Source organism: Argentina silus (assembly GCF_951799395.1).
Source record: "Argentina silus genome assembly, chromosome: Y".
In the NCBI taxonomy this organism is placed as follows: domain Eukaryota; kingdom Metazoa; phylum Chordata; class Actinopteri; order Argentiniformes; family Argentinidae; genus Argentina; species Argentina silus.
In genome coordinates this window covers 51,899,726-51,915,782 of record NC_139654.1, presented here as the reverse complement: position 1 = coordinate 51,915,782, position 16,057 = coordinate 51,899,726, and the positions used below count along the sequence as shown (strand labels likewise).

The 16,057-nt window shown below is 45.2% G+C and overlaps 1 protein-coding gene across 1 annotated transcript; it reads left to right on the top strand.

Annotated features, from left to right (window-relative positions):
• Positions 1–1,937: 1,937 nt before the first annotated feature.
• On the top strand, positions 1,938–2,888 carry LOC310824183 (olfactory receptor 52E8-like; the record flags this gene model as incomplete). The annotated part of the gene is made up of 1 exon (XM_083696994.1): positions 1,938–2,888. One exon carries the CDS (start codon positions 1,938–1,940, stop codon positions 2,886–2,888), a length of 951 nt encoding a protein of 316 aa, XP_083553120.1.
• Positions 2,889–16,057: the final 13,169 nt, after the last annotated feature.

The window sequence follows — 16,057 nt, the reverse complement described above, 5'->3', positions numbered from 1 at the left end:
ACTAGTGGTTTGCACCTTGCAGTGAAGTGTCTGTAGTTTGGCTGGTGACGTATTCTATGGATAATAGTCGGTCATCGACTTTGGCTTACCAGCCTGTTTGCGATTGCTGAGCTCATCAGTGCTTTTTATTTCTTTTTAATGATGTTCCAAACTGTTGATTTTGGCAAGCCTAAGGTTTTGGCTATGTTTTTGATAGTTTCAGATTGCTCAGCCTAATAATGGCTTCCTTGACTTTCATTGACACCTTTTTTCCTCATGTTGACAGACACCAATAGCAGACTCCAAAGGCAAATGCAGAGCCTAGAATCAATACTAGACATTGACAGCTCTCTTATGCACAAATGATGTGACGGAACACACCTGATGTACCAGAAACACCTGTCAAACCTGTCAGTTGTCCCATTACTTTTGGGTACCCTAAAATACAGGGACTATGCATAAAAAGTGTTGTAATTTCTGAATGGTGAAACCAGTATGTACACAAATACCATCAAATAAAAGCTGGGACTCTGTAAAAAATGTTTTTAAAAAATGCTTCACTGTCCCATTACGCAGGGCACTGTATATGGGGCACTTTAGCTATAAGGATTTGTTTTCTGTAATGGTTATGATAAATTAGGCATTGTTGCGCGCTGTTGGCATATACGTAGATGCTCACATTTATTTACTAGTGCAGGCCTTGTCCCTTGTGTTCTAAACATGTATTTGTTGTCATTTGAGCAGTCAAATAATTTCAAATGCTCATCTCTAGTTTATAAACTATTAAAACATTTGATGATAATTTAACGGATGTAAACTCCTGTTTGAGGTGAGACATTGCAGACGACCACTGTAGAATTACAGTTCCATGTTAAGTGGGAATGGCTGTAAAGAGCAGTGTTGATAGTGAACACAAGGTCACCTTGTAATTCCTCCTGAGCACATTTAATTTCACTTGTTTGGAAGTCAGCCCAGCCCTCTTGCTTCCCTAATGTGGTTTTAATGAGAACCAAGTGTGCTCACCTATTTTGGCCCAAATATCACAACATGGTGCAGAGTGGTACAGAGTGTTTGGCCAGGAGAATTGGACTCTACTTGGGGAGTGGGAAAAAAGTATATTTAAGGAGGACTTACGAGTAGTCAGAAAGTAAGTAGAGAGAAATTGACAGAGAAAAGGAAAAAGGGAAGGCACTTTAACTGATAAGATGAGCTTCTCTCACAAAAGATGAAGTCCTACTGGAGCCAGAAATACAATTAGTTTTTTCCTCTCTTGTGTTCAGTACCATCTGAGTGTTCTACAACATAGGTACAGTACCGTAATCTATTATTTCATTGTTATGCTTCATATGATATGCAAGATGCTGAGTTTAAAAGCAATACTGTGAATTACTTGATGACTGCCTTCTTTAAGTTTGGTGGTTGAGTCATTTTCTATGAAATTACATCAGACCTGGATTCAAATTATATTCAAATGAATAGTTCCAAAAGTGCAAATCTGGCACTCAGGCTTTCCCAAGTGCAAATGCTCAGTATTTGAACAAATATCAATGTCAAATATATTTCAACACAGGTCTGAATTACTTTTCCAATTGATTTTATTATTATGTATTGGCAATGCATTACTAAATCAAGAATAAGACCTAACAATTCACTTCATCAGTTTTTAAGTTGATGTATTAGTATTCAGCTTTTTGTGTTATTATTTTCTTTCTAACACAATGAAATACAGTAAATGTATTGGTTGTCTAGCTAAAATTGACTTCTATATCGATACATTTTCGGATCAAATAACAAGTAATGAATAGTCAGTCGACAATAATGCTGAATGTTACTCAGTGTGTAGTCCAAAAAAGTGAGCATACAATGTAATGAACCTCTTGCAACAATCAATGCCATTTTTTAAAAATGATTATCCACTGTAGGTGCCATATATAACGACTGCTGATGCTAATGTTGGAATGGAGAAGTCACCAGGCAACTACTCACACACTCAATTATATCTGGCTGGATTCACAAATATTCAACGGTTTCGCCCTCTACTCTTCATTCCTTTCTTTATCATTTTTGTCTTCTCTATAGTTGCTAACTCAGCTATTGTATTTGTCATTGCCCGACATCCCAAATTACATGCCCCCATGTACATACTGATAGGAGCCATAGCATGTCTCGGCATTGCTGTTCCAGTTATGTTTGTACCAAGGATGTTATTCAGCTTCTTATTTAGCAGAAATATTATTTCTCGAGAGGAATGTCTCATTCAGATGTTTTGCATTCACTATTGTGCAAGTTTTCAATCCACAATCTTACTTGGGATGGCAATAGATCGGTATGTTGCCATCTGTGTCCCTTTACGCTACAATGATTACATGAATCTGAAAAATGCACTTGTTTTTACCTTTGTGTTTGTTCTTAGAAATACTATGATTATCGTTGCAATGGTTGGTCTGTTTGTACCACTCACATTTTGCTTATCAAATGTTCTCTACCACTGCTTCTGTGAGCATACGTCAGTGGTTAGTTTGTCATGTGGTGATGTTTTCAGAAACTACATAGCAGGTGTTGTGGCTTTCTGTATACCAACTATTGACTGTATTGCTATAGTGCTTTCTTATATAATCATTTTTGTCAATATATTTCGATCATCCTCAGGAGATTCACGCCAAAAAGCCATCCAAACCTGCACCTCTCATATAATGGTTATCTGTGTTGCCTATGGAAGTGTTTTGATTGCATTTACTGGGTATAGGGTTAATACTATCCCCCCTGATGTGCGTGTCTTAACAAGCTTAATGTATCTTCTTGTTCCTACTTGTTTGAATCCAGTAATTTATGGTATCGGAACAAAAGAGATAAAAGTTCATTTAATTAGATATTTAAAATGTAATAAAGTTGACACTTTGTTATCCTGAATGCAATAAAGCATGTGTACAAAGCATGGATAAAGTTTTATGTCTGTTCTGTTTTTATCGTTGATACTTGTTTACATGTGATACAATAAGTGTTTGAAGCAAGGAAAATATCCGCACTCACTGGAATTACTGTTGTAGTTTTAATTCAGAATAATAGCAGCAGCAGCCATCAAAACAGATGCCTTTCGGCTTTGCCTTCCTCAATGTTTGGAGAACAAAAGACAGTCACTCCTATTTATAAAGTATGTCATGCTGTATAAAGTGCTTCACAATGATGATAATAATAATTCTGTCAGGACAGTCAGATCAAGTTTAACCATTTATTGCATGAACATGGTAATATACACTCTTATATACAATAATATATACACTTTATTAGGTACACCTGTTCAACTGCTCGGTAACGCAAATATCTAATCAGCCAATCACATGGCAGCAACTCAATGCATTTAGGCATGTAGACATGGTCAAGATGACCTGCTGAAGTTCAAACCGAGCATCAGAATGGGAAAAAAAGGTGATTTAAGTGACTTTGAATGTGGCATGGTTGTTGGTGGTCTACGGGCTGGTCTGAGTATTTCAGAAACTGCTGATCTACTGGGATTTTCATGAACAACCATCTCTAGGGTTTACAGAGAATGGTCAGAAAAAGAGAAAATATCCAGTGAGTGGCAGTACTCTGGGTGAAAATGCCTTGTTGATGCCAGAGGTCAGAGGAGAATGGCCAGACTGGTTCGAGATGATAGAAAGGCAACAGCAACTCAAATAACCACTCGTTACAACCAAGGTAGGCAGAAGACCATCTCTGAACACACAACATGTCGAACCTTGAAGCAGATGGGCTACAAAAGGGGGTCCAACCCAGTACTAGCAAGGTGTACCTAATAAAGTGGCCGATGAGTGTATTTAAAGGCACTGTATACAGGATTGTGCCCTCTTTTCACTGCAATGGGAATTGCAATGACATTTCAGAATAGTGCCTGCTCCTCTCTCCCTCGACTTGCTCAATGCAAACTACTTTTAACTGAAACAATGAATCTGTCAATCATTTTCACGTTTTATCCAGTGAATGTCTTATTTACATGACCTTGAAACTTGTAAAGGACCTGTGTGGTTGAAATGCAGTGGTTTCTTAGTTTGGAAATGTTCGTGGAAACATAGACACAGAAATCAAACATTTTGTAAAAGCAAATTCAGCCAAAGGGGCAGGGTCTTGGCACGCACTGCCAATGCATCATAAGTAATGGTTCAGCATGGTTATTTAACGATATTTTCAAGGGGAAAATGCTACATGTTGCACCTTTAAGCTTGGCTGCATGGAGTTAAACGACCATATAATATGGCAGGGAGCCCAGAACTTCTATTCTCTTTTGAGTGCTGACCCTACGATCAAGGTTCTGAGTGAAATTAAAGCTGCTCTTGATAATAACTCTGAGATAATAAGAGCGGGTGAGAAGCAATATTTTCCTCTTTGCCTACAGTCATGAGAAAAAGTTAGGACACCCTATGAAAACCTATGTCTTTTTCAACATATTCAAACATATGGACATTTGATATTCATTTGAACAATATTGATTGAAAGTGTAGGTAATATAACTAAACAAATACAACTGAAACTAATTATTTAAAAAATGATTGGTAAAATGTAATTAATAGAAATGCAATCTTCTTGTGAGGAAAAAGTTAGGACACCCCCACATTTAGTTCCACTTAAAATGCCTAAAATTATAATCAAGAGCACCACATCAGGTGCAAATGATTAGAACATCGTTACAGAGGATTTTGGAGGAGCCTGTCCTATTTAAACCTCAGACATTTAGTTTGGTTTGCTCTTGATTGTTGAAGTGAGTTGCATCACCATGGCGAGTTCAAAAGAGCTCTCTGAGGCCTTCAGAAGAAAAATTGTAGATGCATATGAGTCTGGGAAGGGATATAAAAAGATCTCCAAACAATTCGAAATTAGCCATTCCACTGTCCGGAAAATAATTTACAAGTGGAGAACATTTAAAACCACCACCAACATGGCCAGGTCAGGCCGCCCAAGCAAGTTCAGCCCAAGAGCTGACCGAAAGATGCTTAAAGAAGTCTCCAACAATCCCAGAATGTCATCACGGGACCTACAGGTATCTCTTGCCACAATTGATGTCAAAGTACATGCATCCACCATAAGAAAGAGACTGAACAAGTTTGCATTACATGGGAGGTGTGCAAGGAGGAAACCCCTGCTGTCAAAAAAACCCATCAGGGCAAGACTAAAGTTTGCCAGAGAACACCTAGAGAAAGACCAGAACTTCTGGAACAATGTGCTTTGGATAGATGAATCCAAAGTTGAACTATTTGGCCACAGTAAGAGTAGACATGTTTGGCGCAAAACCAAGACGGCATTTGAGAACAAGAACCTCATACCAACTGTGAAGCATGGGGGTGGAAATGTCATAGTTTGGGGCTGCTTTTCTGCAGCAGGACCTGGTCAGCTCACCATCATAGAATCCACGATGAATTCTGTATTGTATCAGAGGGTACTTGAGGAAAATGTGAGACCATCTGTTCGAAAGTTGAAGCTGAAGCAGATGTGGACCATGCAACATGACAATGACCCAAAACATTCCAGTAAATCTACCAAGGAATGGCTCAAGAAAAAGAAATTGAGAGTTCTGGAATGACCAAATCAAAGCCCGGATCTTAATATTGAGATGCTGTGGATGGATTTGAAACTGGCTGTGCATGCAAGACACCCCTTTCTCCCAATCGATGTCAGAGACTTGTAGACAGTTATAAGAAACGTCTAATTGAGGTTATTTCAGCCAAGGGGGGCAATACTAGCTATTAGGGCATAGGGTGTCCTAACTTTTTCCTCAGTAGGAATTGGCATTATTGGTAATTTTTCGTTAAATAAATGATTACAAAGTTACATTTTCATTGTTTTTTGTTCAATTACATCCCCTTTATCTATAGATATTGTTAGAAAGAAGATAAAATATTGATATGTCCATATTTTTAAGAGAATAACTTAATATTTTGGGGGGTGTCCTAACTTTTTCTCATGACTGTATACGCTATGAAAGTGGGCATGTCACAAACTGCAAAATGTAAACAAAACTGGACACACTCGTATTTTTTGGAGACAGGCTTCATCTCGGGCACGAGTGATTTACCAAGGCCATGATTTATCGTCAATGATTTATTGTCACAGGTAGGGGGAGTTGTTAGGCACGACGTGCAGTGGAGTGCCAAGAGACAATATTGACGATAAACAATCATTAGAATACCACATTTTGTATTGTAAAGAGCTATCTATTGAATATAACATATTAAAGGACATAATTACGGTGTAACAAGCGTCAATGCTTGATAAAAAGTAAAACAGAACATTCTGAAGCTACAATGACATGTAATAAAACATAATAATACATATATCCAAGAATGTCTAAACACCTGTCATTTGCTAAAGTAAAAAAAAAGTAAAAGTGGACACAAAATTGCTTATTCTACCAGTGGTTATGCGCCTTTACGCAATTGCGTCAGGAAGTCCACAGACAAATCCGTCAGCTCTTATTCTGCATGCAAACCACATTCAAAACAAATATTGATGTTGTCTCCTGGCTAATAACAAGCCATCAGGTTGCGCACAAAAGGGTTACAAATGTCTGTAATCGGGGCAAATTTGTCTGTATGTTTCTTTGCAGGCTGGGTGTGCGCTGCACAGGCTTTTACTCACATACAGTGCCTTCCATAACTTTGGAAAGAGGAAGCATTTTGCACTACACTCCAACAGTTTGGATTTGAAATCAAACAATGACTATGAGGTAAAAGTAGATATTCTCAGCTTTAATTCAATGTTGGGTTTTTTTCAGATTGGTTTCATCATTTAGAAATAAACACTTTTTATGCGTAGTCCCCCTTTTTCAGGGAACCAAAAGTAATAGGACAATTGGCTTGGTCTGTGTTTCTGTTTAGTAAGGTGTGTTCCATCACATCATTTGTGCAGGCATAAGAGAGCTGTCAATGTCTAGTATTGATTTTAGGCTTTGTGTTTGTCTTTGGAGTCTGCTATTGGTGTCTGTCAACATGAGGACCAAAGAGATTAAATATCAGGGGGAAAAAGGAACCACCCGACTTGTAACCTGAACATTGCTGGTTCAAATCACGCTAGGGACAGTAGTTTTTTTTTGGTGCTTAATGCCCAACCCTAACCCAAGTTGCCCCCCAATTGATAGAAACGCATTGAAAACACTGTGATTATTTTATGGTTTATATCAAACAAGACCACTCTCATCTGACCATCTGGTCTAGGGCTGTCAGAACAGATTTCCCACATAGGCTATGGGTCAATAGAAGTGGCATTGGCCTCTCTACACATAAATTCAACATGAAAAAATAGCCTGCCCCAAATTATGACACCATCAATCATTCAGTATTTGTTTTGGACATGCTACAGCAATGTTGTGGCCAATATATTCTCCAGTACAACTTCAGACAGTTATGGACATGATAAAGCGGACTCTACACAAGTGGTCACATGACCAACTAACACAAGTTAATATTATGTTATATCTGACTCCAAAATATATGTTATGGCTAATAAAGATTGATAATGATTTGCTCATCCATGTGTGACAGACACTCAATCACATCGGATCCTAGATTACATTAAGAATACCCAATATGCCACCACCATGCTCTCAAGTTACAATGAATCGCGAGGAGTTTACACTTAGTCCTATACCTGAAGCCAATGACTTGACTCTACGTGTTATTAACAATGCATGTGAACATTAGACATGAATCAGATAACCTGGTTTCCTGGTAACCACGATTATGTTGTGCTGTTTTAACAGAACCTTTATCTAGCGCACAACATCACATTAATGCACATAGGAAGAATGAGAATAGAGTATCAACAAATTAACCAATTTAACATTTTCAAAGTAACATATAAAATAGACAAATTGTAGTAAACAAATGTTTAAGCATACATTTAACGCTATGTGTGTCAAGGACAACGCAGGAGACCAGTGCACATAGGCTTAACCTGAGAAACTCAGAGAAAATCTTGCTGTCCTTAAATACCATCCCAACAATTGAACATAGGTGTGGGAGCCAGTTGGCCTATACTATATACATTACAATAGCAAAGGAATTGACAACAGGCAAGGCGTGATTTCTTTAGGATGTCCACCAGGCATGCTCATTCAACTGTAAATAGGTATTCTGGCTGAGAGAGGGGGGCATTGATCACCATTCACACTGGAAGATCAGATGATCACTGTCTTTGTCTCAGCCAGATTTAAACACATTTAGATCAAATAGCTGGCACCACCAAATCCGTCTAGACCATTGCATGATCCTTATTAAAAAAATAATTTAAACCATTTCCACTCTTCATCGAATTAATGTAGAAGATATTGATTTTCTGATTTGTCTGAGTTGTTGATCATACAGTGTATATACAGTGTGTATTGCATTCACCTACAGTTTTTTCCTGTTATTGTAAAAGATTGCCAAAACACATTGAATCACTGTCTACACCCTCAAAATAACACCAACACAAATTAAGTGCCTTTTGCCCATCACCACCAAGTGTACACCATTGCATTATACAGATCTGTAGAGACAGACCTAAGGCTACTGTTGACAGTCAGTGGTCATAATGAACATAGTGAGAGGGTGTGATAATTGCCCCCTTGGGGACGCTCAAGTCCATTCTGACCTCCCAGATGCCTCCTGGGTATTACTATGTGTCTGGCGGCTAATGAGTGTGTGTAAATGTGCTCTATTAATGCAGCAAGAGACTCCACTGAGGTTCATTAAAGAACCAATTAAATAAAAACAAAACATGGGGTAAACAGGATAACATTTTCACAAAGGGTTTTGTGACACCCTCTGGGGCGTGAGGGAGTGTCACTGAACCAAACACAGTAAAAGAAGTGAGTTCCGCACCAGGATCCAAATTAATTAACTTTATTTGGGATTCGGGGAGGGGAGAAGGGAGGTGATAGGGGAAGGGAGAATCAGGAGTCAATGCGTCCGCTGGGCTGTCGATCCATCGTCGGTGGTCAAACACTAGGTTCGGTACACAGGCTCGGGCTGTCATATGATCCAGGATGAGGCGGTCGGGAGGGTAGTCGGGCACGCGAAGTTCGGTACACAGGCGGGCTCTCAGACGGTCAGTGGGTCGGACTTTCCACGGGGTTCTCCTACACAAATGAGTCATACACAGCGCTGTTAAATCTCTCCTTCTCACTCTTCTCATCACCTTACTACCACCTTGTTTCACCGAAGTTACTTCCCCCCATTGTTTGTCTGAGTCCTCCTTTTATGCTGCCTCCACTCGCGCTGATCTGTTTCAGGTGCGCTCTGCTGATTGCGTTCTCCTGCTGAAATCACCCTGGCCGGCGGAACTCCATATATGGGCATGCCACAGATCTTGCGAGGGGAGAGAGAGAGAGAGAGAGAGAGAGAGAGAGGCGACAGCAGAGACATAGCGGGGCGAGATATACACTCCATTCATCACCACTCCACATTCCCGTGCGCCCTCATTCGCACGGCGGGCGTCACACACCCCCCTCCTTAGCTCCGACCGCGCGGGAGGGGCGGGCCAGCACCCCAAGGCGTCCCGCCGCGATAGGGCGTCCGCATTTCCGTGCGCTGCCCCGGACCTGTGGAGGACAGAGAATGAGTAGGGCTGGAGGGAGAGGAACCAGCGGGTGACCCGGGCGTTGCTCTCTTTGTTCCGAGCCATCCAAACCAGTGGTGCATGATCGGTGACCAGGGTGAATTGCCGTCCCAATACATAATATTTTAAGGTCTCCAACGCCCATTTGATGGCCAGACACTCCTTTTCTACTGTCGAGTAATTCTTCTCTCTCGGCAGTAGTTTTCGACTTATGTACATTATTGGGTGTTCCTCACCTTCTCTCAGCTGGGACAGGACGGCACCCACCCCGGTCTCTAAAGCATCGGTCTGCACCACCAGCGGTTGAGTGAAGTCCGGGGTCACCAACACTGGGTCCGAGCACAGGGCCTCCTTCAGCCCTACGAATGCCTTCTCCGTCTCTGCTGTCCACTCGAACCGATCCGGCATCCGGTTCCGGGTTAGTTCCGTCAGCGGTCCTACTAGGGAAGAGAAGTGGGGGACAAATCCGCGGTAATAGCTGGCAAGCCCTACAAACACCCTTACTTGATTTTTGGTTTGGGGGCGGGGCCACCCACGAATCGCCTCTGCCTTCCCTACCTGGGGTTTGACGCATCCTCTCCCGATAGTGAACCCCAGGTAGTTCGCATCTTGTAGGCCGAGACGACACTTTTTGGGGTTTGCTGTGAGCCCCGCGTCCCGTAGGGCTTGCAGCACGGCTTCCACCTGTTCCAGGTGCTTCCCCCACTCCTCTCCGTGTATTACAATGTCATCAATGTACGCCGCGGCGTACTTTTGGTGGGGCCTGAGGACCTGGTCCATTAGCCGTTGGAAGGTGGCAGGTGCCCCATGGAGCCCGAATGGGAGCTGTCGGTACTGGAAGAGCCCTTCTGGGGTTGCAAAGGCGGTTTTCTCCCGGGCTTCCGGGTTGAGGGGCACCTGCCAGTATCCTTTGGTTAGGTCGAGCGTGGTGATATACCTGGCCCAATCGCTCAATGAGCTCGTCTACCCTGGGCATAGGGTAGGCGTCGAACTGTGAGATGGCATTCAGTTGCCAAAAGTCATTATAGAATCGTATGCTTCCGTCTGGTTTAGGAACCAATACTATAGGATTACACCACGCACTCCTAGATTCCTCAATTATTCCGGCTTTCAGCATGGCGTTTACCTCGTCCTTAATGGCTTCCCTCCGAGCTTCGGGTATGCGGTACGGCCTTAGTTTTACCTTCTTCCCCGGGGTGGTGACGATAGGGTGGGAGATGAGGGTGTGGCCCGCGGTGGGGGAGAAAACATCACGATTCCTGCTGGTCAGCTCCGTCAGATCTTGTCGTTGCCTCGGGGTCAGCTGTTCGCCCATCGGCACCGCCTCGGGTTCCTCCTTCTGTTGAATCAGGGGGGGGAATAGGGATAACAGTGCATCACGGGCCACCCACTTTTTCAATAAATTGATGTGATATACCTTGGTGGGTGGTCTTCTCCCAGGTTGCCTCACCCTGTAGTTCACCTCTCCTACCCTCTCCATTATCTCATACGGCCCGTGACATTTGGCAAGAAATTTACATTCTGTGGTGGGGGCGAGCACTAGTACCTTATCCCCCGGTGCGAATACTCTGGGCTGGGTCCCCTGGTTGTAGACCCTGGCTTGGGCCGTCTGGGCCTCCATCATGTGCTCCCTCACCGTGGGCCATAGGACGGCCATCCAGTCCCTGAGCTCCTCCACATGCTCCACCATGGTGCGGTGGGGGGAGGGCTGATGTTCCCAGGCCTCCTTGGCCAGGTCCAGCAGTCCGCGTGGTCTCCGCCCGTACAGCAACTCGAACGGGGAAAAGCCGGTGGACGCTTGGGGTACTTCACGGATTGAAAACATGAGAAACGGGAGGAGCTGGTCCCAGTTCCTCCCGTCTACTTCCATCACCTTTTTTAGCATTCGTTTTAATGTCTGATTGAATCGCTCCACCAGCCCATCAGTCTGGGGGTGATACACAGAGGTGCGTATTTGTTTGATTCGCAACAGCTTGCACATATCCTTCATTATATTTGACATAAACGGAGTCCCTTGGTCCATCAGGATTTCGTCGGGGATGCCGACCCTCATGAACATTGTCACCAGTTCTTTCGCGATGCCTTTCGTGGCCATCGTGCGGAGGGGAATGGCTTCGGGGTACCTGGTGGCGTAGTCCACGATCACTAGGATATACTGGTATCCGCTGCTGCTTTTGGGTAATGGTCCGACCAAATCCATCACTATCCTACTAAAGGGTACTGAAATAATGGGGAGGGGTATTAAGGGGTTCCTTACGTGGGGACGGGGTGCCACCATCTGGCACTCCGGGCAGTCCCTGCAGTATGTCTCCACGGCCTTCTTTACTCCTGGCCAGTGGAATTGGGCCTTGATGCGCTCCAGCGTTTTCTCTCCTCCCAGGTGTGCTCCCAGCATGTGGGTGTGGGCCAGCTGGAGGACAGAGGGGATAAAGGGGCGGGGCACCAACAGCAACTCGCGGGCTATCCCATCTTTCATTACCACTTGATACAATAAAGTTGTTAACTGCAAAGTGCGGATAAGTTAGCTGTCTTACCCCTTCCATCAGCTGGCCATCCACTACCTTCACCTGCTGTAAGGCGCTGGCGAGATTGAGGTCCTCTAGCTGGACCGTCCCGAAACGTCCTGTCAGACGCGCTGGTAGGGGGGGTGCGTCAGTGCCCATAGGAAACATGTCCCCGAGCCCTGCCTCCTCTTCTTCCGATGGGGACTGTTCCCCTGCTGCGGCCGGGGCGAGGGCCTCCTCCTCTGCCCTTGCGGCGGCGGCACTGCCTGAGCTGTCCAACAGCGGGACCGTGGAGTCTCCTGACTCCGGCCCTGGGAGCGCGCACAGAGTCGGGGTTTTGGGGGTGGATTTTTTCTTCCCCTTCCTGGGCGTGTTGGCCCGGTCATACCTCCCTCTGGCGTGCCAGAGTTCTAGGAAGAGGGGGTTGTCCCGTCCGATGAGGACCTCTACTGGTAGGTCCGGGACGACGCCGACGGCTCCCTCGAACACGCCCCGTGTGGTCTGTATCCGGAGGTGGGAGGTGGGATAGTGCCTCGTCTCCCCGTGTATACAGGTGACTGGGAGGGAGGCCACGAGGTAGGGGAGTTGAGCATACTCGGGGCGGGCTAGCGTCACCGCGCTCCCGGAATCTAATAGCGCCGTGGCGTCCCGGCCATTAATGCTTACGGGGGTGACGGGGGGTTGTCCGGCCGGCTGAGCCCAGCAGGCTGCCAGGAGTCTCCCATGTCCCCGGGAGGTCGACTCGGAGGGGGCGGTTGGCATGGAGGTGTCGGGATTTCGGGGGCATGACCACGAGAGGTGGCCTACCCCCCCGCAGGTGTAGCACCTCCGTGGGTCGGCCATCCCCGCCGGCCGGCCCCCTGGGAAGAGGGGAGGGGGTCGTACGGGGTCGAGGGCTCGGGGCGCCGCCCTCTGGCGGACCGGTGCTTCCACTTTCGGTGGTCGTGGGGGTCTCAATACCCCTTGGGCGGCCTGGTAGCCCTCCACCAGTGTCACCAGCTGCTCCGCATTCTGGGGGTTGCTCTGGCAGGCAAACTTTTTGGCCTCAAATGGCAACGCCCGGATGTATCTGTCCATTACGACTCGCTCGACCGGCCCTAGGGTCTGCGGTTCCGACACTAACCATTTGTGGGCGAGTCGAGTGAGCTCATGCATCTGAGCGCGTGGGGACTCTGAGAGTTATATTTCAGATATAATAATATAATATTTCATCTTTCAGCTCACCGTACGGGATGGTGCCGCCATGTCCGTCCAAGACTCCAGTGGCCATCCTTCTCTCCACGTCGTCCGTCTCCGTCTGCTTTACCAGGAAGCGCGCTGGGTTCGCCTGGCGTCCCTGATCCTTAGCCAGCAGTCCCACCACTAGCTCCTCATGCCGCTCCTGTTGGGCCTGATTCATGGCTATGAGCTGCGAAATCAGCGCCTGGAAGTCGGGGGCTGTAGCCATGGCGATTTCTGGGTGACTTTCACTGTGTTTGGTTCTAATAGGCAGCTGCCCGCATTCTCCACCAACTGTGACACCCTCTGGGGCGTGAGGGAGTGTCACTGAACCAAACACAGTAAAAGAAGTGAGTTCCGCACCAGGATCCAAATTAATTAACTTTATTTGGGATTCGGGGAGGGGAGAAGGGAGGTGATAGGGGAAGGGAGAATCGGGAGTCAATGCGTCCGCTGGGCTGTCGATCCATCGTCGGTGGTCAAACACTAGGTTCGGTACACGGGCTCGGGCTGTCATATGATCCAGGATGAGGCGGTCAGGAGGGTAGTCGGGCAGGTGAAGTTCGGTACACAGGCGGGCTCTCAGACGGTCAGTGAGTCGGACTTTCCACAGGGTTCTCCTACACAAATGGGTCATACACAGCGCTGTTAAATCTCTCCTTCTCACTCTTCTCACTCTTCTCACTCTTCTCACTCTTCTCACTCTTCTCACTCTTCTCACTCTTCTCACTCTTCTCACTCTTCTCACTCTTCTCACTCTTCTCACCACCTTACTACCACCTTGTTTCACCGAAGTTACTTCCCCCCATTGTTTGTCTGAGTCCTCCTTTTATGCTGCCTCCACTCGCGCTGATCTGTTTCAGCTGCGCTCCGCTGATTGCGTTCTCCTGCTGAAATCACCCTGGCCGGCGGAACTCCATATATGGGCATGCCACAGATCTTGCGAGGGGAGAGAGAGAGAGAGAGGCGACAGCAGAGACATAGCGGGGCGAGATATACACTCCATTCATCACCACTCTACATTCCCGTGAGCCCTCATTCGCACGGCGGGCGTCACAGTTTAAACATTTATTTTTTTCAATTAAGCTGAAATAAACAACACAACAACAATAATCATGCTGTACAGTATATCTCTCTGAGGCACACCATGTGCTGGCAGGCATTGTTGCACTGAGAAAAGTTTGCGTTTTCATGCAAGGCCACAAAAGGTTGTTCAGGGTTCTTTATGGCTACATTGGGGTGCAACAAAGTCATTTATAGAACCATCAAAGAGGTACTATTTGTAACCTTTTTACCTGTCTCATTACATGCATCACACATGTTTGAAGTTGGGATGTCACAGATGTAATACAGTAATAATATATGCCAATACAGCTCGAGTCAAACAAGAACCAACATCACAGGGACATTGGCTAGTGAGATATTACAACATAATGACCGGCCCTACACTTCATAGAATATAAATTGACACACAAGGCCATTCACAATTTAGGTATCTTAAAAGTTTTTAGCCATGGGATATGCTGTGGTCTGCCAATGTGAAATTGTCTGCACTCTTCCTAAAGCTAGGATTCTATTAGGACGCTTTCACACCTAGTTCGTTCGCTAAAGTTCGACTCAAAGTTCTCTTGGTTGTTACATTGTATTTTTTTTCATTTGGTCCGGTACGTTTCACATTGCCAAATTGCAAGCACACCACAGTTCTATTCAAAATCATGTCCTGATGCAGAATCGTTTGCTCATTGTCCAGAAATGTAGCGGGGGTTCAACAAACAAATCGAACACTATATCAAATCCCACACTTCACAACAATAAACAATGGAGCAGCACTGGCGTTGTTACAACTTTGTTGTTATTGCTTTTTCTTTGGTGTTTCTATCAGCAACAACACTTGGTGGAAACAGAGAGACATGGACACTTGTTTAGACTGCGTGCTGTTAACCTACTGCTTCACACATCATTCATCGTAGACGCGCAGCTATCGACAGACCGTTCAGGAGAAGGCGGAGAGAAGGTTGTCAAAAGGACACACAGTCACACAAAAAAAGCAAAAAGGCCAAAAGAAAAATATATATTCTTACGTAAATGACGGGGCATAGGCCTACGTAATCATTTAGTAACCCACCACTGTCTGGCATCTTGACAAATGACTCGCTAATGTTGGGTGGGTTACTTGTTGGTCTTGTCCCTAGTATTTTGTCCAGGTCATCATATCTGAACTGACACTTCTCCTTGGGACATCGCACACCTTGATATACTTTTGCCTGAGTTTTTTTTCCCCCCTTTAAGTGGCACTGCTCACCGGTTCGATGAAATCCCCTGTCGCGCAACTTGTTACTGAACATGTTGAATGTATGGGAATTGTTATATGTTCTCGATCTGTGCTTCTATGAAGTCGGCCGCCCATATTTCGAAGAGGCATTTGACCTCTTCATCGCTTCAGTTTTTTTGTAGCTGTCTGCTACCTGTATTCTCTTTTTGCTAACATCAACAACATACGCCAAACGTTAACCCACAAATAGTTTATTTCCTGTGATTGGTCCGGACCTTTTGCGAAATCGTGTTCATACGAGTAAAGAACCGCACCACGGTTCGATTGGTAGGGGACCGAGACCGCCCTTTTTTGGCGAACTATGGTGCGATTGTTTGCTGCGCAACCAAGTTCACATGGAGTTTTCACACCTGTCCAAATGATCCGAACTGAGCAAAAGCACCAAACGTGGTAAGTGTTAAAAGCACCCTAAGAGTGCAGTGTCAACTAAGGCACTGGG